We start from the raw sequence: 27,971 nt of genomic DNA, 5'->3' as shown, positions 1-27,971 counted from the left end.
ATTTGTGCAGCGGCTACCTGGGCTGCTCATCACACCTTTATCTCTCATTACAAGCTGGATGTGGCATCTAGAGGCCGGGCTTCCTTTGGTTCCACGGTTCTCAGGAGTATTTTCCTATGAGCCTCCCGGGTTAGAGGTGCTAGGGACGCTGTTCCATCAGTAATGAATGTAGGCGAGATAGGACCACATAACATCAGTTAGTTATGTACTCACCATAACGATCGATGTATGTGGTCCATCTCGCCTACATTCTTACGTACCCTCCCACCTGCCCCCTGCCTGAAGGATTTGGAGGATAATTGCTCTGAGACCCTTCAGAATTGGTTTATTCCCTTTTCCTGGTGGATGATACTCCTCTTACTGAGGTTGGTGTACGTGGAGTGATTCGGATGTATGCAAACAAGATCTGGGGGTTTGGGAGAGGTGCATCCTGGGATACCGGTTAGCCCAGCCAATTAGAGACTTCGTGCTAGAAAATAGTCGGCTGAGTCCATCAGTAATGAATGTAGGTGAGATGGACCACATACATCAATCGTTATGGTGAGTACATAACTAACTGTTTTAGTTTTAGTGGAACTGTTTGTGAAGCTACTGGAGTTCGAGGAGGATGGAGTCCTTAATGTTGTGAACGTTTTCTTTTTTCCATAGCATCAAAGGACACTGGCCAAGGAGAACCCAACCTGAGCCTTTGGGATATAAAAAGTGGAGAGTGCATCAAGTCTTTGTTCCAAAAAAAGATGCAGTGCTGGTAAATTTTTAAGTGTCATTTTGTGCCATATGCTTAATACATTGTGTTAATGATGTGTAGTTTTTCAGAATGCTGCATTTTTTGAGTTTTGTTGAATGCCTTTTATAATAGTGTTGCTGCAGCTGTCGATCTGCTTCATTAATACCTGTTTAGGCGCTTGTGCAGCAACAGTATGTGAGTGGAGTAGTATTGCACTCATATTCCTGGCACAACTATTTTAAGCAGAAATAAGGTGCAGGCAGAGGTGGAGTTCTTATCATTGCTGAGGTATTACTTTTGAGTACTTCATAAAGTTTTAGGTACCTTGTTTTTGATAATATAGGTAATGGTAAGACTTTAGGGAAGAGCCTGTGCTGGATGTCCTCTGATAAAATGAAAAGAGACGTGCTCTTGCCTTAAATAAATAAATAAATAAGTAATAAACACAAAACAATTGCGACCAGGAAATAAACGCTCCTACCACAAAACCAGTAAAAAGTATTAAATGTCAAAAAGCATAGGAGCAGACCAGGGCTGTTCAGTTGTGTCCACATACACCAAATACTGTCCATGGGCTAATTCAATTGTGTCATCCATTAAGGCCAAAATATCCACTCAAAAAAATGTCTAGTTGTAGTAAATTTAGTAGATTATTAAAAGACAATTCACAATACGGTAAGCGCTTTCACCCATTAGTGCTTCCTCAGACCTATCCTTAAGGTGGTCTTTGGATTAGGTTCCTCTCCCCATTCACAGTTTAGAATTTTGTTTTCAAAAGCATTCATTCTTGGGACATGTGCTAGGTGATGACATGTGCCATGGTACTTGTCTCCAATTATTTAATTGCAAGCATGTCTGCTCAGTGAAACTGCTTCTAGATGTTCATCGTGTTTCACTGTTGCAGTCATTACCCTTGGGTTATCCTGCTGGCAGGCTACCCTCAGTCGGCAAGAATTCCAATGTCTAGGTCCGGCGTCGGTTGCTGTCGCCTCTTCCCTGACGTCAGTGCGCCAGGGGTATAAAAGATGCAGCCAACGCCATTTTCTTCAGTCTTTCTTGCCGCACGGTGCCCGAAGCAAAAGCAATTCGCAAGTGCCGGTCGGCCGACTCCTGAGATTGTCATATCCGAATTTCAGAACCGAAGTCTTCATTAAAGTTAAGTACCCCGTTGGGGAAACTTTTTTTCTTGCTCCAGACCGATGTCAGAAAAAGTTAACAATTGTATTTCTTGTGGGAAGCAAATACCTCATAAGGATTTTCACTCTTACTGTATTCCTTGCCTAGGCCCTGATCACAACTTTGCTAGCTGTCGGTTTTGTGCTAGATTTAACCAACGCATTATTAAGCGTTTGTTTGATTTTGCATTTCATTACTTTGGGCGAAGATTTAATTATATAATGCCGTCGGAACCGCCGACAACTGGAGGTTACAAAAAACGCAAGGACAAGGAAAAGGATAGGCACCCGAGGTCCAAAACCGACGACGAGGCCTCTGCTAGGCCAGTCGCCGGTTCTTAGTGAGACGCTTTCGCAGCCCCTGGCGCCCGCTACCTCAGAGCCACAGGCCGCTTCGACTCCCACGTGGAGCCGACTGGGCCTCTGGATACTCAAAGTATTGGACACTTGGAAATCATTCCCTCATATGGGTCCGGAGCCGCTGAGCAGGCATCGGTTTCTGAGGGTGTCTTCAGACCAACACAACTGTATATAAAGCAAAGGCTAAAGCAGCTCTAAAGACAAAGAAACAAGTACAGCATTATCCTACTCAAACTTCCATGCCTAAAAAACTGATGCTTAAAATGGCCGAAGACCTAATTACTTTGATCAGGGGCTCCCATCCCCCTCCTGATAAGAGGCCTAGGCAAGAGACAGAGTATGATTCTTTTGATCAGGTTTCTATTTCCTCCGATTCCTCTTCTGAACAGGATTACTCCATGCTTCCCTATGAGGATTCTGATGCTGAAGAATCCATTCCTTCAGCCTCTCCTCCTGAGAGTTATTCTTTTGGGGAAACCCTGCATACCATGAGGGAGCATTTCCACTGGGAGAGCCAAGATTATTCTGAATCTAAGAAAAGGCAGAGACTTTCTGCTTCTTCCTCAGCACAGACCCCTTGCTATTCCACCTGTTTTAGACATTGTAGATGATGTATTTTTAGAGTCCGGCCTTTCCCCTGACTCTTTTCCCGTGCACCTGCTAAGCCAGACAGATACTACAGGGTTCTGGATTCTCATAAATTCCTATATAAAAATCCCGCTGCTGACCCAGAAATTATATCTCAGGGTCCCAAAGGGGTTAAAGCTTCCACTGCAAAAAACCCTGTCCCTTCTGATAGGGACTGTAGGGCTCTAGACAGATGGGGGGAAAAAAGTCTACACTTCTGCTACCTTGGCTGTAAGGGCTTTAAATTGTCAGTTTCCAGTTTCATATGCTTAAATATCAGCAATATTTAATGTCATTGCTTAAACAGAAATTGTTGACAAATACTGAATGTTCAGAGAACAAGGAATTTCAGGATTTATTGCAAGCAGCTGAACAAGTGGGAAAGCATACTTTGCAATGTGGTTATAATTCACTGGAGGCCTCTTGCAGGGCCCGCTGTTACAGGTTCGGTTATTACAAGGCATGCTTGGTTAAAGGAACAGAATCTGCCTGATCATGTTAAAGCAAAATTATTAGATGCACCATTGCAGCATGATACTTTGTTTGGTACTAAAGCAGAAGAGGTGTTGAAAAAAATGGAGGATAAAGCAAAATCCATGCAGACAGTCAAGCATTTCTTACCGGTACAGCCACCCAGGTTTAGCAGGAACTGGCCTTCTAAAAATTGGTCCTTTCCAGTGTCAGACAGACCACAAAGAGGCATATATAGGCGCCACAGAGGCAGATCTCAGCCCCAAGGCTCATACAGGCCTAAACAATGGGGTGCTCCTACCTCCAAAAGCCGAGAAGACAAATCACAACCTTACAGGAAACAGTCCCAATGTCTTTCCTCTGCCAGATCCAATCACTTTTCTTTTGGCAGCCCCCTTAGGGGGAAAACTAGCACTTTTCTCATCAAATTGGCAAAAGGTTACCCAAGACAAATGGGTCTTGAACATAGTGTCCCAAGGCTACAGGTTCCATTTTCACACTCTACCAAGGTCAAAAGGTATGCCAGACCTGACACTCAATCAATGGGCAGAGGCACAAGAACAAATTACAGCCCTCATGGACATGAGGGCCATTCAGCAAGTACCACAACAAGAGCAGGGGCAAGGATTTTACTCCAGTCTTTTCCTAGTACCCAGAAAGGACGGAACCTGGAGACCAGTACTGGACCTGTCTATACTAAATACGTTTCTGGAAGTTCCAAAATTCAAGATGTTGACTCTACAGCAGCTACTGCCCATGCTGGGCAAGAAGGCTTGGCTTGTAACTTTGGACCTAAAAGAGGCATACCTGCATGTCCCAGTCAGACAGTCTTGCAGAAGATACCTCAGATTCATAGCTGGCTCAATGCATTACCAATTCTCTGCACTGCCTTTTGGCTTATCTACTGTGCCCAGGGTCTTCACAAAATGCCTGGCACCAGTGATTGCGTTTTGCTGACAAAGAGGAATTCAAATATATCCCTACTTGGACGACTGCCTAATTCAAGCAGAGAACAAAGACATTCTTCTAAAGCATCTGGCGTTTGTAAAAAGATTACTAACTGGCTTAGGGTACACAGTAAACGAAAAGAAATCAAAACTAGTGCCCTCTCAAGAGATAATATTCCTGGGTGCAAGCTTAAATACAACTGCCCAGATGGCTTATCTCACGCCAGACAAACAAAAGCAACTGACTTCTTACTTCAAGAAATTGGCAACAAAAAAACACCTATCTGCAAGGAAAATTCTGCAGGCCTTGGGTTTCATGGCATCCTGCATTCTACTAATTTCATATGCCAGACTGCATATGAGGAAACTACAGTGGTATCTAAAAAGTGTTTGGACTCAGCATTGCCACAGCCTGGAGACAGTAATTGCACTCATTCCCTGCCTGCAACAGGAGTTTCGATGGTGGGCAGAAGCCTGTCACCACAACAAAGGTCTGCCATTCAGTTTGCCCACAGCCAGACAGACACTGACAACGGATGCATCAGATTATGCCTGGGGAGCCCATATGGCAGGAAAATGTATTCAGGGCACATGGCCTGCAAACCAGATGCATCTTCACATCAATCAAAAAGAGATGCTAGCTGTTCAAAATGCCCTGACAGCTTTTAAGGACCTGCTTCATCCAGGGCAGCTACTGATAGACAGACAATACTACGGTCATGTGGTACATAAACAAGCAGGGAGGTACACATTCCTACCCATTCTGCAGACAAGCAATGACCTTATGGGACACAGCATTGGCTTTTCAAGTTCACATGCAAGCACAATTCCTGCCAGGAAAAACAAATCCTCTGGCAGACAAACTAAGCAGAAACCTCATGGATCCCCACGAATGGAAACTGGATCCACAAGTCTTCAGCATGATAATAAGGAAATGGGGATGCCCAGACATAGATCTATTTGCCTCCCCTCACAACTGCCAATTGTAGAGATTTTGCACAAGGATTTATCACAAGCAAGCATGGAAAGTGGACGCCCTATCCTTCAGCTGGAAAAATCTAACAGTATATGCCTTTCCTCCACTGTCTCCTTCCCAGGGTACTCCTAAAGGTCAGACAAGAGAAGCCAAAAATGATACTGATTGCACCAGACTGGCCACGCCAGCACTGGGTACCCAGTCCTAAAGAGCTTGTCTCAAGGTCCAGCATGGATATTGCCTCAAACTTCTCACTTGCTGGCCCAACAAAACAATCAGATCCTGCACAGTCAACTCAGGACCTTAAATCTGGCTGCATGGTGGATAATGTAGCCATTCAAAACAACCCTCTTTCAAAAGCTGTTATGGATGTTATCTTGGAGGCCAGGAGGCCCGGTACCAGAAAATCTTATGCAGAAAAATGGACGAGATCCTGTGCTTGGAACCAGGAACACGGCATTGACACGTGTGTACCAAATACCCCTGAGATTTTACACTACCTAACTGAGATGCTGAACAAAGGCCTTTCTTTCTCATCAATTAAGATTCATGCCTCTGCCATATCAGCCCACTACAATAAGGAGCCACCTATCTTTTCTCATCCTTTAATTAGGCAGTACCTCAGAGGGGCCAAAAACATTAGGCCTCCAAGGAGAGCACCAACTCCGGTCTGGGACCTCAGTTATGTTTTGGAAAACTAACACTGCCTCCTTTCGAGCCAGCATCAACAGCAGATATAAAATTCTTATCCTGGAAAACAGCTCTACTCCTAGCAATAACCTCTGCAAGGCGAGTCTCGGAGTTACAAGCACTCATGGCTGTGGAACGTTTTATAATTTTTCATCCTGGCAGGGTTTCTCTGAGAACAAACCCTACATTTATGCCTAAGGTGGTATCCAGTGTGGCTCTCAACCAAACCATTCACTTGCCTACCATTTATCCAAATCCACAGAACAAGGGTGAGAAAATTCTGCATTCTTTGAACATACACAAGCAGTTACGCTTCTACTTGGACAGAACTAAAGCTTTCAGAAAGACTGAGCAACTTTTAATGTCATATGCTGCAGGATCACAAGGAAAGGCTATCTCAAAACAGACTATTTCAAAATGGATAGGCCACTGCATCCGTTTCTGCTATTTTCAACATGGCAAATCTGTGCCTAAGGGCATTAGGCCTCATTCCACCAGAGCAGCAGCCACTTCAGCAGCCTTCCTCAGAGGAGTACCAACCAAAGATATCTTAGAGGCTGCAACTTGGAGTTCAGTGCACACTTTCCCAAAGCACTACCACTTACCTCTTTACTCCAGAGCAGGCTTTGCCACTGCAGTTCTGCAGGGCCTCATAGCCTCTCCTTATCCTATTTAGCCCAGCCACCCATCCTCAGCTTTGGGATTCAACCCAAGAGTTATGACTGCAACAGTGAAACACGATGAACATAGTACAGTTGTGTACCTACCATAAATGTAGATGTTCGAGTGTATTCACTGTTGCAGTCCTGGTTACCCACCCACCATCCCCCTTTTCTTTGCTGGGATTTATCTGCACTTCTCTACCCTATACAACCTATATGGTGTATTTGCTTGTAGATAAAGGAAATGTTATTTCTGTGCATGCATTTTTATTGGCATATTTTTCAGCCTACCAATTTGGGGGTACCTGACATCTGGGGCAAGAAAAACTGAAGAAAATGGCGTCTGCTGCATCTTTTATACCCCTGGCACACTGACGTCAGGGAAGAGGTGACAGCAACCGACGCCGGACCTAGACTTTGGAATTCTGGCCGACTGAGGGTAGCCTGCCAGCAGGATAACCCAAGAGTAATGACTGCAACAGTGAATACACTCAAACATCTACATTTATGGTAGGTACACAACTGTATTTTCTTTCCCACTTGCACACTTCAGGTTTTGATCTTGTAATTTTCTGGAAAATTCCTTTGTGTTTTATCTATATGCAGGTTCACAAAATGTCTCTGGGGTCATCAGTTTACTTAGTAAGACCAATGCCAGCATTATCTTTGCTGTTGTGGGGATAAGCATGAAATGAAGTGCTGTCATAAGTGACTGCCGCTCATCTCTCCCATTTTTAGGCTTTAGAGGGAAAATCTGTCCTACTTTGATATCAGGAATATGTCAGTTCTTCACTTAGGAAATGGCATAAGGGTGCTGTACTTAGACCTTGACATCAGCCAAAGCACCATCTCAAGTCATGAAGCCAGAGCCATGCCCTGGTGGAGGTAATTCCATTGATAAAGCATCTTAGCAGCTGCTGCAGGTACTGAGCTTGTCTGTTACAAGAAGGGACTCTGACTTTACACCCCTTATTCTTTTTTTATTGAACACTAAGGGGCCTCAGAGAAGTACACCTCCGCTCCCACCCTGAGAGCTGTGTTCCGAGTTTAAAGTGCTACCCAGCCTCCATCTGCTTGCCTATAATTTGAAGTTAACTGACCAGATCTCAGAAAATGGTCTCTAGGGTCACTTGACAGTTCATCACAGGTTCTCTAGTCTTGTATATTTTCTCTCTGAGACTGACCAGACCCACTTAGATTTGTAAGTTTTTACAGAAGAGGGCATGTAAGCTGTCCTACTCCAGGACTTTTGTGACTCAGGCTCTAAAGAGTCAAGCAAATGTGAGATGCCTGGTAGGAACTTAAGTTGTGGGTACAGGGCTTCATCTTTAAGGAATAGTATCTGAGGCATGTGCTGGTCTTTAGGTAAGCTTTTCTGTGTAATTTTCTTTTGCAAGTAACCCAGTGTACAACAGTTGCACACTTTGTTTGTTTAGGACTTTCTATAAACTCACACTTTATAATTGTTTCTTGTGTGTGGGGATTGGGCTCCCTCTAAAGAGGGATGAAATCCAGTAGACCATTTCCTCTTGGGCAAACACAGCAACAAGTCCTCCATCCCTTCATCAATCCAGTGGGTAGTTTCCCTAAAAAGACTCCGAGGCTTGCAAGACCTTGTTCATTCTTTACAGAAACAACTGTGCATATCTATGGGTAAGGAGGAGGAGACCTGAGTCACCACACTCGTGGAGCTAGTTATCAGGGATGCTATGTTTGTAGCCTGGGAGAATGAAGATTCTGCTGTTGTGACTCCCAAAAAAGCACATGCTCTTTAAAAGCTCCTGAAGAGAGTAAGTTGTTTATAAGGACATCCTTGTGTATTGTGTGATCTGTTCTGGCCAACATCGATCTCATACCACAGCATATTGCTACTTTGCCAGCAGAGTCTAGAGCTCTGTACACACGTGGCAAGACAGTAGACATGTCTGCCATATTGGGTCTTAAAGTCTTCGGCTGCTTATTGTATGTGTTCAGCTTCTAGTACTTCCTAGTGCATTAGGCGTTGGAAATCCTTAGAGACCTCCCTGAATCTGAGGTCATGGGAGGGTATGGTTAAGACTGTGCCAGGGAATTCATTGGTGGGCTTCTACATAGCACAGGCTTAAGTATTGGTCAGGGCTGTAGATATGGACATCTAACTACACAGAATGGAATGGCTAAGGCATTCCTTCCCCAAGAAGACGATCAGGATCAAGGTTATAGATGTCAGTTTTAAACTGCTCTTTGACTAACCCTTCAAAAATCTAGTGGAAGACCTTTTAAGGAGGAATCAGACCATCACTGCTCTAGTAGACATTTATGATCCCCCTACACCACTCACTTTCTTAACCCCTTTCAGAACTATAAGCAGACGCCTCCTTGTCATCTAAGGAAGGATCTCTAGGTTCACATAGTGCCTACCAAGTTGGAAAGGTGGATTGGATCTGACTTCTTAACTGCAGTAACCTTCCTTTAGTAGACTTCCACTAGGATATGATGTTTGCTCTAGCTTGAAGAGAGATCTTTGTGGACAAGTGTTTTCTGGACACGGCTACTGGCCATCGTATTTTAGAAGTCTCAATGATCTTGCTTGTTTATGTAGTTCATGCATGTTATCACAGTGTGCCAACTCATAGCATAGGACCTTCAGAAAAATGGTGAATTAGGATTGGTGGAAGGGTGAATCTAATGGTAGGACCCATTACGAAGAGTCGCCTCAGTTAGCTGATGTGGTGAGATTTTTTTTCTGTTACGTGCCAAGGTAAAGAAGGAGCCAGAAAATCACCACTTGTGAAAACTGAACTTTTTGCATACAAGGAAATGTATCATGAGTTAGTAAGATGATACAAAGGGTTGATGTGAGAAAAATATATTGACTTAATGGCAATGGAGTGCTTAGACGTTTAACTCTTAAGGTAGATGGGGGGGTGTTCAAGAACATAAATGGTGGTGCAAGTAATCATATACAATGTGTAAGATGCAGAGGTTGACAGAATGGCTCCACCTGTATGACCTTTTTCTAACGTGTTTGAGTTTTTGTAGTAATTCATTAATGTTCTTAGCTGTTTTGGGATGTAAAATAGTACAGAGAAGTTTAACTCTGTTCATCTTTTTATTGCAGGTGCCCATCTTGGACAGAAGACGAAAGTATTTGTACCAGGAATGTGAATAATGAGATGCATTTCTTTGAAAACAATGATTTTGGTATGATAAGTAACCACCTTATATGAGCTGTTGACAGTTTGAGGATAGTCTAACAACTGTAGTGCCTAAAGAAATGGGATTTAAAATGGCTTAGTCATGGAGTATCTCTCTATTTTAAAACAGTACTAATTCTGAGGCATTTCCCTTTGCCCTGGATTATAGTTTGAGTGGAGACTATTAATGTGCTGTAGTTAGAGGTGGGTCTTCATGGCTGCAGAAGGATTTCAAGGAAGCAAGAATGTCTGTTTCTGCTCAGATAAACTGTGTAATTGTGAGACTGGAGTGGGATGCTGTGGATGTGAACCAAATTTATTGGGTACCTGTAACAGATTCATTTTAGTTAGACCAGAAATCAAGTTTATATTTGAACTTTTTGATTGACAGGTGGACAGTGTGTTGAATACTCACTTCAGTGAGTGTGAAACACACCTTCACTTTTGGTCGACTTGCTTTGGTTTGATTAGCATACAAGAGATGATTTTGTGCATTAGGCTGATGGCCATTTCATGGAGGTTGTGCATCTGTGACGCTACCGTGCATACAGAAGTAAGGGGTTGTAGAGGCACTTGGTGTGTGAGTTGGGCTTTGCTCCCCCACCCTGCGTAAAAGCAGTTTTTGGTGTGTGTTTTTTTCCCTGTATTTGTGATCAGTGGAACTAGCAAAGTGTATGGGGTCAACTGTATGTCTGAACTTGCATGGTAATGAGTAGTTAGTAACAAGGCAAACTGCTTATATTATTTGACTGAATAGTTTCCTTCATTCGTCAATTCATTATTAATAATATAATCAACATTTTCTGATCAAGTAAGTTCATCTCTAGTAGTCACTAAACTAATAAAGCCATGCAGCAGTCAAGACTTGTTATTTATAATTTGTATTATATATGGGCAAAGAGTTCCAGTCTTGGGAATTGTGGCTAACAAAGTTACAGAAGTTCATAGCATGAAATCCTAGAAAACAGTATCAAGTCCTGTAGTTTAAGACAGAAGGTTTTCCAATTCTTTTACTTTAGTTTTTGTTATATTTTTTCAGCTTATTGTAAATAACTTGTTATGCTGTAGATATCCATCATTATTTATTATGTGATATCTTAATGTATGTGTTCTAACCTTTCTTGATAAACGTGGTACGATACATCCAAAGTGATTAGAAGAGATTTAACAAAAGTAAATGTTAAGGTAGAATTATTGATGTACAGGGTTAACTAATATATTGGCTTATTTGCGAAATATGGTTTTACTCTTATTTAATGTTATACCTTTTAAATAAGTAACTGAAAAGTATATCTGTTTTGTTAAGTATCTGGAAGTGACTATATGGTGAAATATAACCTTTGCAAAACATGAACATTTGCGGTGATGCAAGATGTCAACTGTAACATACTATGACAACATTTTTCATACGGTATACAAACTATAAAAATCTTATTGCTATACTGTACATAAGTTATAGATACCACCTTCAGCATTTGATGGTGATTTTAAGTATTAGATATAAGTTTGTTTTATTCTTAAGCACATATTCTGTAAAGGATTAATTTATTTTTAAAATCCTGTTTCTTTTGGATTAAAGACAAGTTGTTTTGAATGATATCAAACTAATCTTAAATTTCATCTAACATCTTTATAAAAATAGGAGGTGCAAAGAGACTAATACAGAAGTCTTTTTAGGATGAGACAAATGTTGTTTGCTTATTCTTACTGTGCATCAGACAGTTCATCTACAGAATTTCATCCATTGTATTTAAATGGCATGCAACCTGTCTCTAGTTTGTCAACCAATACATCTGTCATGACAGCAAGACGGGTTGTGTAATTGAGTAAATACAAATGAAAAAAGGGATATATATATATATAAGAGCTTAATAATATTTGAAAGTCTTTTAATGTAATGTTTTTTTCTTAATAGTGTCACATGTTACAAGTTGCATGCAGGAGTTATTCTAGCCTCTTGTACACTGTTTAGGTAGATATAGAAAAATCAGAGTGACTCTCTGCAGTAATGACTTGATGGTTCTTTGTACTAGTGTATGAAGTTGAAATAATACTAACCTTGGTCATGCCATATGCAGGCTAAGGAACAGAGAAAAATGCTTATTTTAAAGAGTCTAAACATTGCGGAGCACATCACCATCAACAAAAGAGAAAAAAAGGGAAACACTTGCCAGTCAGGAGTCAAGTGCCTCCAAATCATTTCCCATTCCACTTCACAAAGTTTCACACCACAGAACAGGGCCCATGCACAAGAATCACATTGCAACCAACCCACACACCAGCAAACAAGTCTGACAGATGATCCAAATGTCTGTGAAATATATGCAGAGCCACAACACACACACAGCTTCCCTTTTCCACACACACACAAAAAAAAACCACAGCAACTTCACAAACTTGCACATTACAAAAAACTCAAGTGGACTGTTGGAACAGTGAATCTTTACCACAGACTCCCAGCATCAGACATTGCAGTCAAGATTGCCATAGTAGCTCCCCAAGTAGAACCACACTGTGGATGAGGTTTCAAATCCCAAGAAAATGATACAACAGCCACAAAACTGAATTCCCGTCTTCCCTTTATCAACACTATGATGAAGTTTTCACTGACGTAACAGATAACAGATGTTACTCAACAAAATATTAAATAATAAATGGTTAAATATGCAAATATCTAGGTGTTTAGAATTTTAATCTAAGTTGCAGTTAGTCAGTAAAAGGACTGTTCATAGTTTGAAAGACTTTTTATGTCGACAATTCAGTTTTTTGATTTTTCTTCATGTCAGACCAGTTATTTTTTCATGTTGTTCTCTTCAAGGTAGGAGAAGACCAGTCCATATCTTTAGTGATGGAAGCCACATTATTGTTCTTTAAGAAGGAAGTTGCTTCTTCAGTGTTAAATGTCCTGATGTCATTGACGAAGTAAATCCTGGTTTTTGCAGGAAGGATTATTTGAGCTTTTATATTGTTTTGTTTTAGAAGGCCTTCTCTAGTTATGTAAAGAATCTCCACGGCAATACCCAGATTTGCTTGGAGCTATTGCACAATGGCATCGCCTATATCGATCCAACCAGATATTGCCAGTGTACTGGCTGGCAGATTCAGTGCCAAATTTACCCCTCTCTCCCCCACCAATGGACCAATCACAATACCAGTAGATTGCCAGGCACCCAGTATTACTGCTGCACAGGTTAAAACAGCACTGTCCAAGGCCAAGAATACAGCTTCTATGGGACCTGACAATATCCCTGGCTGTGTTCTACATGAACTACAGAGTGAACTGGCACCTCACCTGTGTGCCCTGTTCAATCACAGCCTCACCTCAGGCTTTGTCCCTACCGAATGGTGCACTACTACAGTCATCCTTCTCCACAAAGGAGGAGCAACTACAGACCCTGGGAACTATCACCCCGTTAGCCTGACGAGTCTGATGTTTAAAGCTATAGAACACATCATCATGGACCTAATAAACAAGGATATAGGGAATCTACAAACTCTGGATCCCACACAGTTTGGTTTTGTGAAGGGTTTGAGTCAGTCACCAGAGCTGTGGTTGAAGGCAAGGTGGTTCATACAGCCTGCCTTGATCTGGCCAAGGCCTTTGATACCATTCCCCACTCAGGTATCATAGAAAAACTCACTAAGCTAGGCATCAACCCCTCTATCACTAGGTGGGTTGCAAACTAGCTCACAGGTAGAACCCCCACAGTGTGAAAGTAGCTGACTCCAAGTTAGACTGCTGACTTGTCACGAGTGGAGTCCCACAGGGTTTGGTCCTGGGTCCTCTCCTGTTTGGTATCTACTTCTCTGAGGTCCGGGCCAACATGAAGGGACTCTGGCTGACAAAGTTCACAGATGTTTGTAAGTTGGGAGCCATAATTAACTCCCCAAGTGATGTTGGCATCGTACAGAAAGGCCTAACTGAAACCAACGACTGATGTCAAAACCGTGGCCTTAAGCTCAATGCCAAAAATGTGTCGTCATCCCCTTTGGGAAAACCACGGTTCCCATGAATTACCACATCGATGGTAGTCCACTGAGCGCAGAAGGTGTTATGAGATCTAGGAACACAGGTTGACCTCTCTTTTGACCACCACATTGCCACTGTGGTCAGAAAGTCCTTCTGTGTGACGCATCTCATTACTAAGGGTTTTGCATCCAGGAGGAAAGAGGTCAATGTCTCCCTCTACTCTTCCCTCATTAGGCCAATCATCGAGTACAAGGCCCCATTTGGCATGTACTTCACTAGACACCTGGAACAACTGGAGAGGCCGCAAAATTTCCTCACAAAGAGGATCCTAGGCCTTAAACACTTCTCCTATATGGACAGACTCAAAAAAACTCCCAACTATTCTCTGTGTCATATCGCCTAATTAGAGGCCATCTCTGCTTGATTTCCAAAGCCATGTCTAACCCAGCTCTTGTTAGAAATGCTACATCTAAAGAAATCCCAATCCCTCCGCACTACGTGCTCCAGAGACCTCAACCTCATTACCACAATCAACAGAACAAGCTAAAGGGACAGGTTCATAACCCAGAGACTGCCCATGCTATGGAATAGACTTCCCATACATGTCAAGTGGAGCACCTCACTGGCCCTCTTCAAGAGAAATGTTGATGTGTGGATGGGAAATAGAAAATTCACCCCAGGGATCACTCCAGTAGCTCTACTTGACAGACACACTGGGAACTAAGGTCAGTTGGCACGATGTCAGGGTAATGCTAAGGGCTAGGCTTGTAAAGGCTCCAGGGCCAATAGCCTGTGAACCTAAGTTCAGCTAATGGCCAACATCTCCATCTCATTTCCTTGTTTTTGTTGAGTAGTCATTGTCAAATCTTATACTATGCTGGCCATATTTTAAAGGTGCTTTCTCTCATTCTGGTTTTAAAACCAGTTCTTTGTGTTATTACTGTTGACCTCGGAGGGGCTAAGGAATTATTGTGTATCTGTTTAATGTAGCCCTATGTGCTCTGAAGATGGCAAATGAAAGTCCTTCTTGCAAGTTTAGGAATTTAGGAATCCATGTGAAAAGAAAGGGGACAATAACTCCTCCAGTAACCAAAAATTCTTATTTTGCATCTCCTTTCTCTATTCTCCAGGCCATCTAGTTTATTAATTAACCAAGGGCTCTGCTTCAGTAAAAAGAGTGTTTGTGTTTCTTCTTTGATCATTCCCTCTGTATCAGTTAAGGCCGTTTTTATATTTGTAATTTTTATTTGTTGTTGATGGGTCATTTCCTTAAGAATGTCTAAGACTGTTCTCTCATATATTCTAAATTCTCTTGAAATCCATCCATTTTTACAGAATTCTTGAAGTTTAGTCATTACCTGCTCCAAGTCTTTCTTCAATGAGGAGTCTGCATGGGGATGGTTTGATTTGCTCACTTCTAAACATAAATGATAAGTCTCCAGAGAATTTTGACAAAAATGTTGAGGAAACTTTACAAATTTTTTGTAATTTGTTGAATTGAAGGTATTCAAAGGGATGTGTGAAGAAAATTGTCTTCATTTTTCCTGTGTAATTAGGCTGCTGAGCTCTGAATAGTTGCTGTTTACATTTAGCCATCTAGGCATTGCCCGCTATTAATTACTGTTTTAAACAATATTTTTTTTGCAGTTATGCAATTGAAGATTATGATTTTCAGTGCAAATGTTTGAATACTTCATACTATGGAGAAGTATTGATCACCTGAAAAGGTTAATATCAAGTTTATGAAGTATTAACCATGTGGAATAGTCAACGTCTTTCTCTGATTTTAAATGGCACTGTACATATTTTCTAGACTGAACAAAGTAATAGAATATGCTGAAGTAGTAACCATATGGTACTGACAAATAAAAATAATAAAGACATGTTGATCATAAGACCAAGATGTTCCTCCTTCTATATGATGATCATGTATCCTGAGTGTGACATTTGATCATGATGTTGCAGACAGTATGACTGAACATGACTAATATAGTGGAGATGTGGTAGTGGGGCTCTTAAGTGTTTATAAGTAGTGGCAAGGTTGTTTTACTGTTATCAGTGAAATAATAACTGCATATCTTAATGTGATTAAATTGTGTTTAATATAACCGGCCATGTTAGTGTAGATACAGCGATGACTATGACCCAGCAGACCTGAGTTCATCTGGGAGATTGGATATGGTTGAAACTGGCATGGGTAAGATATGACTGCACATCCTGTTGAACGTGAGAGGATAGACTGAGTTATCCAATGCCACAGCCCTTCAGAGTCGGGATGGTGACACAAGGAGATCCCTAGTGCAAGCATTTGTCCACCAGCCAGTTATGTAGTAGCACTCATGGAGGATGCACAGGAACATGTACTCACAAGTGGTGGGCATAGTGGTCCCCACCTTTTCATGGGTTACTTTTTCTTTGTCTATTTGTTTTCTTTATGTTGCTGTCCCTTGCCCAGTAACCCCAATTTTAAATGGGCTACCCAAATACTTAAGGATCTTTATAACCCACCCATGAGACCTGTTGTGTCAGGTAGTGGGTGGGTTACAAAACCCATTTCAGGTTATTTGCAATTTGTGTTAAAAAAATTATATAAAGTAAGAAGACGCTAAAGCAGAGGTGGGCAAACTTTTTGATTCGTGGGCCACATTGAGTTCTAACATTTGACAAAGGGGCCGGAACAGGAGCAGATAGATGGCATGCTTTGAAAACATCACCTCATTGGGGGAAAAATACACATCTCTGTCCACTTTCCTTTTCTTGGGTCCGCTCATCATACCTCTCAACCTGGAAACATCAAAAATCTGGACAAGGCCCATGAAAAATAGGTACAAATCTGTACGCTGTTTAACATAAAATTTGCATGCTTTACTTCTACAATGACTTGGATTTTATTTTTACACTTTATTGTACAATGCACAAACACCAATAGATCTCTTTTAAACAAAGCAAAACTGTCTCACAATGAAAATAGAGTTGGCATTAAAACTTCTCTACATTCATTAAAATAGCATTGAAATCTACACCACATCCAAAGAAAATGCATCTGGCCAATGGTGGATAAAGATTACCTTTGTGCTGTTTTCAAATCATTATCCTCTTGCACACAACAAGAAAGATATATGTGTTCTTTGTTACACCTTCCTGACTTTAGTAAATTATATTCCTTGTATAATAAATAATAAATGAAATAAGCAGGGAAGCTAATACTGCAAATAAATATAATTAATATAAAAATATATAGTATATTAGTATATAATGCTTTTCAAGATTCTGAAATAAACTTCCTCTTTACTATACAACGAACTTAATAATTAACTTCCTTCAAAAAATAACCTTGATGCATTTGTTTGGGAAGTAGAAAATACTAACGTAAGATTATGGCAATCCTGCTTCTTGAAGACCAGTAGATCATAAGCTTGTCAGAGTAACCTTCTGATTGTAAATCTATAAAAAAGTAGTAAGAATATTTCCAATGCTAATTAATGGCTGTAGGCAACAATGAGTGCAACATGGACATTACAAGAGGCAGAAGAAAGGATTTCGGAACAAAACATGAGTATCTACAAAATGATCAGCTTGAGTTGCAATAGATAAAGCAGTCAACTTGCTATCCATAGCAAGATCACAGCTCTTATTGAGTTAAACAAGCACAAGTCCAGCAAGAAGTAAATCAGTCATCCCAGCCTAAGGCAGACCCTGATAACATTTTACAAGAGTGTGCCGATTCAGGGATGGATTGGGTTATTTATCGTGTGAAATCATATCCAGATTTCCCCAGAAGTGATTAATGTGACACAGGGCAGAGTGCTACAGTGCTTAGTAGAAGAAAAGAATGAAATGGAACTGAAAAGATGATGTCTCTTGTTGTATTGTTAAGTAAGCTGAACTAATAGCGTGGCAAGAATAATAAATCTAGTCAAAAAAGATAGATACATTTAGTCATACAACTGGAAGAGATGCGTTTTAAAAAAGAACACTGCCTACTGCAGAAAAATAAAGAAGCGGTTTCAGGCATGCTTAAGTCTAAATATTTTTTTTTTTCATTTGTAGATTAAAATCAAACCTTCTGGCAAATTAAGCTGGGTGAATCTTTCTAGCAGCATTCATTCACTTTCTCTCTCCGATCGCTCACACACACACACACACACACTTCACCTTTCAAACCTGCATTCACTCACTTTCTCTCTCCAATCGTTCACACACACACTTCACCTTTCAAACCTGCATTCACTCACTTTCTCTCTCCGATCGCTCACACACACACACACACACACACACACACTTCACCTTTCAAACCTGCATTCACTCACTTTCTCTCTCCAATCGTTCACACACACACACACACTTCACCTTTCAAACCTGCATTCACACACACACACACACACACACACACACACTTCATCTTTCAAACCTGCATTCACTCACTTTCTCTCACCAATCGTTCACACACACACACACACTCTTCACAATTCAAACCTGCATTCACTCACTTTCTCTCTGGGATGGCTCAGACACACACACACACACACACACACACACACACACTTCACCTTTCAAACCTGCATTCACTCACTTTCTCTCTCCGATCATTCACACACACACACACACACACACACACACACACACACACACACACACACATGCATTCAGTGATTCACTCACTTTCTCTTTCCTATCGCACACACACACACACGCACACGCACACTCTCACTCTCTCTCTCTTACCCTGAGTAGTGCTCGGCGTCTTCTGTTCAATCCATCCTCATGTTGCTGCTGCTGCCATTAATCCTGGGCCCGGCTCCGTTTCAGGGCTCGCTGAGTCAGCCTCTTCTGTTCCACATGTTGCATTCCCGCTGACTGTTAACTTAACCGCCAGCCAGCCGGAAATGATGATGCGAGCTCCTTGAGCTCAATTCCGACTGGCTGGTAGCCTGACGGTGCTGACGTCATCGCGCACGTGATGACGTCAGCCCCGACAGCGCGAAAATTTTAAAAAAATTATTAAAATTTATTAAATTTTTTAAAGTTTGGCGGGCCGAATCAAAACGTTTAACGGGCCGCATGTGGCCCCCGGGCCATAGTTTTCACATGCCTGCACTAAAGGTTGGCACAGCACAGTTTACATAGAGATCGTATTTATATCTTTGTTACCTTAGATATCAAATCACTTTTTGCTATAATCCCTTTAGATTTTTGTTATTGCAGCCTTTGGGAATTTCTTTGTAAAAATACAACCATGTGTGGTAGAGAGATTGAAACACTTTGTGTATTGTTAGAGATTGTCTTGAAGAATAATGTATTTATATTTCAAAAGCATGTATCTCATCAAATAAGTGATGCTGCCATGGGCACATCGATAGCTAACACTTGTGCAGGTATTGCCTTGGCTAAATGGGAGGAGGATTATGTTTATAATTGTGTTCCCAAATTTAGTGATAAAATTCTTTTCTTAAAACATTTTATGGATGATATTTTTTGTTGTGGGGTGGTGACGGTTCACAACTACTTTTGTTTATTGATTACTTGAATCATACTGCGGGCTTCTTGAAATTTACTGCTACATATTCTGAAGAAAAAAAATAATTATCTAGATATCTGTTTATCAAAAGATGAACTTAATAATGTTACTACATCCATTTTCAGAAAAGACGTTGAAAGAATATATTCACTCGTAGGAATAGCATGCATGCCCCACATACATTTAGGGGCATTGTTAAGAGTCATTTCCAAGAGCAAGTATATTAAATACTAATGATATTATGTGTAGTGATGAGTTAGATAAGATGAGTAAAGAATTTAAACAGTGAGGCTATGAAGATAGTATGTTACAGGATGTGAAAAGTGAGATTTTGAGTAATAGGGACTCTTTAGCACAACCTATTTTCACTGAAGGTCATTTGACTACTTCTATCAATGGTAGATATACGAGGCAGAAGTATATGCATTATACCACCAGATATAGCAGGAGATTTATGGGTGTTAAGAATATTTTAATAAGAAATGAGGAAGTTCTTATAGCCATGCCCAAAATTGTTAATATAGTGGCAGAGAAACGTAGTTTTGTTTATAGAAAATGATCTAGTTTGAAACAGATTGTTATAAAGATTTGTCTTTTAGCCCACCTATTTGAATGTCTAAATTTGGTACTTCCCCTGTTTTAATTGTAAATGTTGCAGTTATATCTTGAAAAGCAATGAATTTATACAACCCATAACTAATAGGAAATTTATATTTAACTGTCATGCGACATGTAATACATCTAGTATAATATATTTAGCCAATTGTGTTAAATGTCCTACTTTCTATGCTGGGAAAAGCACAAGAAAATTTAAAGATAATCATAGAACATAAATCAGAAATACATAAGGGAATAACTAGTAATGCACTTGCGAAACATATAATTGAGAAAGACATTGACCATAGGTTTTTAGAGCTATAGATATTAGGTATAAGAATAAAAGAGGCAGGGATTTAAATAATTGCCTTGAAGTCTGTAAATACGAATGGATAGTACGCTTAGATGTAAATCATGCACCTGGCCTGAACACATCTGTCAGTATAAAACGTATACTTAAGAATAAGCAAATGTTAAAGTGAAGATTTTATGATGATGTCTGGTGAATATTTATAATGATTGTGGATTTTTTATTGTTGTTGATATGTTGTATCTATTATTTTGCATAGAGTTTTAAATTATGGTATTTGCTTCTTCAAGTTAATTATTTGGTTGATTGAGAATTTTTATTGGGCTGTGTCAGATGACTTTTTGTATTTAATTATTGTCTTGATTATTTGATTTTACTTGGACACACTGAATAAGGGTTTGTTCCTGAAAGCTTTGTGGACTTTTAATAAATTGGTTTTGGCTAAGAACTCTGCGATTCCTTTTCTTGGAGTTTACGTTTTGTTTGACCCTGTGTCTCCAAGCACGGTTCACCGCAGTGCTGGTCTGGTTTGTTTGATTTTACTCTCTTTGTCCAGTGGAGGCAGTATTGTACACCCTCAGTGCGAGAATACTAGTAAGAGCACAAAGCCCTTTCTTGGCCTGAAAGACGGCCCTCCTGACGGCTCTTGCCTCTATGCTGGGGATACCTGTGTAGAAGGAACAAATCAGCTCTGGCAAATCACTGGAGTCTTGATGATTGGCAAGTACAGAGCAGAAACTGCCTAGAATAAAAAAAAGTTACATTTAAATGTGAACGATTAAACTTGATATTCATATTTCATGGGAAGCAACATGAGGGGATTGTGTATTGAGGAAGTTGAATGTTCGGGTTCAAAGCATATAAATGAATCAAAGATCAATTGCGCTGACAAAGGATTTGCTTAATTGTAAAAAGCGTGATCTGAAGTAGGACTTAATTTGTCAGCAACCTTTGGGAAATGGATCCGATCTCGGATCTGAGCCGGCAACTTCTATCACAGCATAGATCCGAACTCCTAGCTCCTCCCTTTACCCATAATCCCCTGCCAACCTTGACTGACCCCAGATCTAGTTTGCTGCTCTTCAAGCAACAGCTAGATTCCAGAGCTCTTGGTGATTCTGTGAGAAAAAAACAGTTTTCTACTTTCTCTTATATTCTTAATCGAGTGTCTGTGTGTGTGTGTGTTTAGGTTTCCCCTTAACGCTAAATTCTCTTACTTTTTTAGCTTAAATTAGCTTAAATTTTAATTTAATTTTTCCTCCCTGCCCTCGCTGGTCGCAGTGTGTGTGTGTGTGTGTGTGTGTGTGTGTGTGTGTGTGTGTGTGTGTGTGTGTGTGTGTGTGTGTGTGTGTGTGTGTATAGAGTGTAGGGGCCTAGTGAGTCTGTTTTACTTTAGTTATGTCGGAGGCCCCTAAAGCCATTTTTTCGAAATGCACCGAGTGTGGTCACAAGCTTTCACCGGCTGATGGCCACAGTCGCTGCGTTAGGTGCCTTGGGGTTGAACACCTCTCTTCGGGTTGCGCAATTTGCGCTGCGTTCAACACCAGGGCACTTGAGGATCGGAGGTCGAAGTTGGTTCTGGCGGGCCTTTTGCCACCAGACCCGGCTCTGGCCTCAGGTACTTCTGTGACCGTTACCCAGTCATCAGTAACGGCCACTCCTGCCCCCTCCCTCCGACCGGGACTCAACCTCCCACTGTGGCTTCGGAGGTGAGGGAGGCCAGGAAAGAGAAGCGAAGGGAGAAGCACCTTAAGCGGCGGGCCGAGGACTCCTCCTCGGCCCCGCCTGCCAAGCGTGTTTCTCCCGCCAGGGTTTCTGGTTCACCTCCTCCTCAGATCCAATCCCCTTGCTTCTCCCCGGGACCTGAGGAGGAGGTGACCCGGTCCCCGTCGAGGTCATCGAGGTGGCACTCCAGGCCGAGGTCCACATTCAGTATGTCAGACGCGGACATGGACCGGATGATGAGGAGGTTCATCCAGGCCCAGATGCAGATGGGAGTGCTCTTGCCTCCCCCCCCCCCGGGGGGGGGAGCTCAACCCCTTTTTTCACTCCTATAGCTCCTTCTCCGACCAGTCTCCCGGGTTCGGAGCTGTTGGAGCCGAGCCACATTGGATCCGGGGGTGGGTCGGAGCCGACAGTGCTGGGCACTTCGGCTCCGACTATTCCCTCGAGTTTGTCGGATCCGACCTCTCGGAGACGTGGGCCGAGCTTCGGATCCGAGGGACTCTGTGTGCTCTCGGCCCAGTCCCGGTCGGAGCGTGCGGATCCTTCGGATCCAATAGTCTCGGCTACGGGTCCGATCCCCGCCTCGGATCCGAGTGGGAGTCGGATCTCGGATCCGTCAGAGAGCTGCTCCCCCTCGGCTTTCGCGGTGGTGCAGAGGGTGCTATTGAGTGCATCCAGGCCCCCGGTCCTGGCTTCGGCTCCCCCCTGCACTCCCTCTCAGCTGGTCCTGGTTCCCCTCACCCGGGCTTCGGGGCAGCCTGCTTCAGCGCCTCTAGGTGTTCCATTGGAACAGGATATTGCTGGTGAGGACTCCTCAGACAGCCCCCCCCCGAGGAGGTTCCTCGCAAGTCAAAGTGCAAAAGGAGGCATGTGGACTCCCCTGAGTCCCTCACTGAGGATACGGACTTGGATGAAGGGGAAGGCTCCCCAAGGTCACCCCCCCGAGAATGTCTCCTTTGGAGACATCATGGAAATGCTAAGAATCGGGGGGTGGTGTGCCCCCAAGGCTTCCTCCGATGAGTCCGTATTCCTAGAGGCGTTAGAGGCAGGACCATCTACCTCTTGGGTGTCCCCTCCCCCGATCCCTTAGTGGATCTTATAGCCACTAGGGCTTGGAAGGAGCCGGACACTGTAGAGCCTATTTCCAAGCGCCCGGACAAAATTTTGAGCCCCCCCGTCAGAGAGAACCCATTGGAGCAGAGGTCCCCCTGTGGATGCCATGTTGGTGGCGGCAGCCACCAAGAGAGAGTTGGCTCAGGAGAGCCCCACGGTTTATCCGGCGAGCAAGGAGTCTTGTGCGATGGACCGCCTTGGGAAGCGGGCCTTGAGTTCAGCGACCTTCTCTTTGAGGGTCATGAACTATATGGCACACGTCATTCGGATGCAGCGGGATCTAATCAAAGAATACACTGCCTCCCCCCCGGGGTCCATGTCGGAAGGGGACAAGCAACTGTACTCCTCCCGAATGTCCACCCTACGTTCTATTTCCAACACCTCTATACGGCTCTTGTCTCACGCCACTGAGGGAGCCGCTAGAGCAGGCGGAGTTGGGCTGGTCATGAGGCGGCAAACCTGGCTCCGACATTGTGACTTCTCGAAACCCTTTAAGGCATCATTTGCAAATGCCCCTTTTGATGGTTCTGCATTGTTTGGCAAAACCATTCGCGACACCCTTGTCCAGAGCAAGAAGGACGGGAAGACCTTGTCTGCCATCGGAGTCCACTTCTCTGCTCCCCAGAGGTCCTTTACCAAGAACCAAAAGGGTCAGAAGAAGATGTGGTTCTGGAAATCGCATCAATCCTAGTCTGCTCCGGACAACCAGTCCTCTCGTGGCAGAGGAGGACAGGGAGGACACCGCCCTAGAGGCAGGGGGGGGTCCCAGGAACTTTGGGTCCAGAGAACCTTTCTCTGAGAGGCCCACGCAGAACCCCTGAGGGGTTACTCGGCTGCTCCACTCTGGAGGCAGTTGGGGGACGTTTCTCAAGGCACCTAGCAATGTGGGAGTCCATAACAACAGATCGCTGGGTGCTTCGTGTAATATCCAGAGGATACCAAATTCCCTTTCTTTTAACCCCCAGTATCAGAAGCCTCCCCGATGTACCACCCAATCAGAGGGAGGCGGCTGCTGCAGAAATTCAGCAGCTCTTACAAAAAAGAGCCATCCAGCCCGTCCCCCCAGATCAGCACGGATCAGGGTTTTATTCCAGGTTCTTTCTGGTGCCAAAAAAGACGGGGGACGCCTATCTTGGACCTCTCTCTCTTGAACCTGGCAGTACCAAAAGTAAAGTTCCGGATGGTCACTCTGCAATCTATCTTCCCGCTACTAAGGGAGAACGACTGGATGTGCTCAGTAGACCTCAAGGATGCGTACTATCATATTCTCGTGGACAGACGCTCCAGGGGATTTCTCCGCTTCCGGCTGGGAGCCAGCCATTTCCAATTCATGGCCCTTCCCTTCGGTCTCACCTCAGCCCCCAGGGTGTTCACCAAGGTCTTGGCAGCGATAGCGGCCCACCTGAGACTCCAGGGAATTCAGGTCTTCCCTTACCGCCCCAACAAGGCATCTCCTTTGCTCATGCAGGGATTATTTCCTCAACCTGGCTCCACTCTTAGGGTTGACCGTCAACACGGCCAAATCCTCTCTGGCTCCTACACAAGTATTGGATTTCATAGGGGCGAGGTTGGTCTCCAGACTGATGCTTGCTTTCTTGACTCCAGATCAGCTTCAGAACCTGAGGTTGCATGTGCAGGCCATCCTTCAACTTCAAGCTCCTTCGGCGGAATTGGTCCTGAGGGCTTTAGGGTCCATGGTGGCAGCAATTCCGCTGCTGCCATTGGCCCGGTTGAATATGAGGGTCATACAATGGACCCTCCAGGTACAATGGTCCCTATATCGCAATCCCCTGTCTCATCCCATCTCCCTAAGCAAGGTTTGCAGAAGGTCGCTCGTGTGGTGGCTCCAGTCCTCCAATCTCCACACGGGACGCCCCTTCTCGCTGCCTCCGCCAGTCGCCACAGTGACCACGGACGCTTCTCGTCTGGGGTGGGGGCAGTATTCGGGCAGAACAGTCCAAGGCATGTGGAACAATATAGAGGCCTCTTTGCATATCAACGTCCTGGAGATGAGGGCGGTGCCTTTGACGTTGCAAGCGCCTCACAACCCTCTTCCGGTGGGGACGATTGCAGTACAGACGGACAATATGTCAGTCGTCTGGTACATCAACAAACAGGGGGGAACCAGGTCTTACCCACTCTGCCGCGAGGCCATGAGAGTGTGGGAATGGGCGATATCCACCAACTGCTTTCTCATCGCAACGCACATTCCGGGACGGTCCAACATATTAGCGGACAGGCTCAGTCGTACTATCCTGACTCCTTACGAGTGGTCTCTCAATCCTCTAGTCGCAGAGCAAATATTTGCCCGATGGGGGTGACCTTGTTGCGATCTTTTTGCCTCTCACTCAAATACCAAATGCAACGATTACTTAGCTCTGATTCCCCCCTCCGGGGGAGTCCCCGAGAGACTCTCTAGTTCATGCTTGGCCTCCCGGTCTGCTTTATGCTTACCCGCCTCTGCTCCTGATGTTGAAACTATTGCAGAAAGCCAGTCTGTTGGGAAGCAAAATGATCCTCATTGCCCCATTCTGGCTTCGTCAGACGTGGTTCCCTTACCTATGGTCTCACCTGATTCATCCGCCCTGGATGTTGGATCCCCTTCCGGATCTCATTTCACACCCCCTGGGTCTTCCAACCCCGAACCTGGCCAACCTAAAGCTGATGGCTTGGTTGCTCCAGTTCAACTCCTGATAAGGACTCCCGGAATTTCATCTCCAGTCAAAGCCATCCTAGTAGCAGCTCACAAGCCCTCCTCCAGAAGGGTCTATCGGAGCAAATGGAAACGTTTTTCCATTTGGGCAGAACACGGTCATTTAGATCCTTTCACGGCGCCGGTAGCGTCGGTTCTAGATTTTCTATCTTCTCTCTTTCACCAGGGGGCTAGTTCTTCCACGGTCAAAGTGCAACTTGCAGCAATTTCACACTACCATGTAGGTCAGGAATCAGGGCCGCTTATTACTTCCAAACTGTGTAAGGCCTTCCTTAAGGGTACCTTCCTTCTCAGACCCCTGGTCAAGGAGGTGGTGCCCCCGTGGGATTTATCCCTAGTTTTACAGGCCTTGACTAGCCCCCCTTTCGAGCCAGCGACCACTGTTGATCTTAAATACCTCTCTTGGAAAATGGCCTTTTTGGTGGCCATAACTTCAGCCAAGAGGGTCTCAGAACTCCAGGCTCTCTTTGTCAAACCACGGTATTTGGTCTTGCACCCAGACAGAGTTCACCTCAGGATCAATCCGTCTTTCCTACCTAAGGTATCATCGGAAGCTAACATCAATCAATCTATTAATCTTCCAGTATTCTTCCCCAACTATCAAAACAAAGGAGAGTATAAGCTGCACTCTTTAGACGTGCACAGACAACTACGTTTTTATACTCATCGAACTACTGGTCATAGGCAATCCGATCAGTTGTTTGTCTCCTTTGCCAAAAACAACTTTGGTAAGGCGGTTTCTAAGGTTACTCTTTCCCGATGGATATCTAATTGTATTCTATTAGCATATCAGAGCTCGGGAAGGCCTGCACCTCAGGGAGTCCGTGCTCATTCTACGAGGGCCATTGCTACATCGGCTGCTTTCAAGGCTAGAGCTTCTTTGGATGACATTTGTTCCGCAGCCACTTGGGCTTCATCTCATACCTTTATCAGCCACTACAAAGTAGATATTGTCTCCCGAGGCAGGGCGTCGTTTGGCTCTGCAGTGCTTCGGAATATCCTTCCATGAAGGCCACCCAAGATTTAGGTAGTTGGGGACTCTGTCCCAAAGGTTGCTGACAAATGAAGTCCTACTTCAGATTAAGAAGTTATGTACTCACCATAACGTTCCATCTGAGTAGGTATCTTCATTTGTCTGCAACCATCCCCCCCCTCCTTCCCCCTGACCAAAATGTCCTACTTAGGGTTCTTTAGATTAGTTCCCTCTGGGACACGGTACTAGCTGTGCTATGGGGCAAACTTGATCTGAGGTCAGTCAGGGTTGGTAGTGGATTATGGGTAAAGGGAGGAGCTTGGAGCTCGGATCTATGCTGTGATAGAAGTTGCCGGCTCGGATCTGAGTTCGGATCCGTATCCCAAAGGTTGCAGACAAATGAAGATACCTACTCAGATGGAACGTTATGGTGAGTACATAACTTCTTATTATCTACTTATTGGTCGAATAGGATGATACAGATGTGGACACCAAGTATTGAATAGGATTTATACCTTTTGACTGGACAACAGGTCGTATTGGATGTTTTAAAGTTTAGAATAGTAGAAGTGAAAATAGGTCCACTTGTCTTCTGCTGGTTGGCCTGATAGATGAGTTCATGTAGAATTTAAAAACAGACTGGATGTGAATGTGAAAAAAAGTGTTAATATTACAGTAAACAAAATGTGGAATGTATGACATTTGCAAGATTTGCAACAGTTTACCGGTGTATGTCTTATATGGTTGGATGGATCGGTATATGTTAAGCTGAAAGAAGTGTTGGTAATAAACAGAAGCAAAAGAGGTCCAGTTCTCTCATGTTGGCTAGGGTGATGAGTGGACAAAGTGCTGTTTTGTCTAACACAGAGGCAGATGATGCACACTGAAGTGAACTAGTATAAAAGATGATTAAAATGTTTAGCGTATTTTGAGTTGTTGAATTGGATGATGTCCTTCCCTATCATTCCTAACTGAAGGGATCTCCTGCCAATGATAGACCATCGTTCGGCCAGTGCACAAAAGCCTTTAGTACTAACAGGTGGTGTATGTCACATATATGCTCCCTGCACAAGGCGTATGTGTGTGTGTGTGTGTGTGTGTGTGTGTGTATATATATATATATATATATATATATATATATATATATATATATATATATATATATGCATTAATGGACATGCTGCACCTCAGAAAATCCAAATCCCATCGAGCTGCGCTCTCGAGAGACTTGAACCTCCCGA

General features: G+C 43.3%; 1 protein-coding gene across 1 annotated transcript in view; it reads left to right on the top strand.

Moving 5' to 3' along the window:
• EIF2A (eukaryotic translation initiation factor 2A) overlaps positions 1 to 27,971 on the top strand; it is a 1,204,316-nt gene that overhangs the window by 271,499 nt on the left and 904,846 nt on the right. Inside the window, exons 5-6 of the mRNA XM_044063751.1 lie at positions 649 to 748; positions 9,736 to 9,818. Coding sequence (XP_043919686.1) covers positions 649 to 748; positions 9,736 to 9,818 — 183 coding nt within the window. The remainder of the gene's footprint in view (positions 1 to 648; positions 749 to 9,735; positions 9,819 to 27,971) is intronic.

This window comes from Protopterus annectens, chromosome 2.part2, assembly GCF_019279795.1.
Source record: "Protopterus annectens isolate FY-2018-M chromosome 2.part2, PAN1.0, whole genome shotgun sequence".
NCBI lineage: Eukaryota > Metazoa > Chordata > Ceratodontiformes > Protopteridae > Protopterus > Protopterus annectens.
The sequence above is the reverse complement of the archived record's forward strand: the minus strand, read 5'-3'. Positions and strand labels throughout refer to the sequence as shown.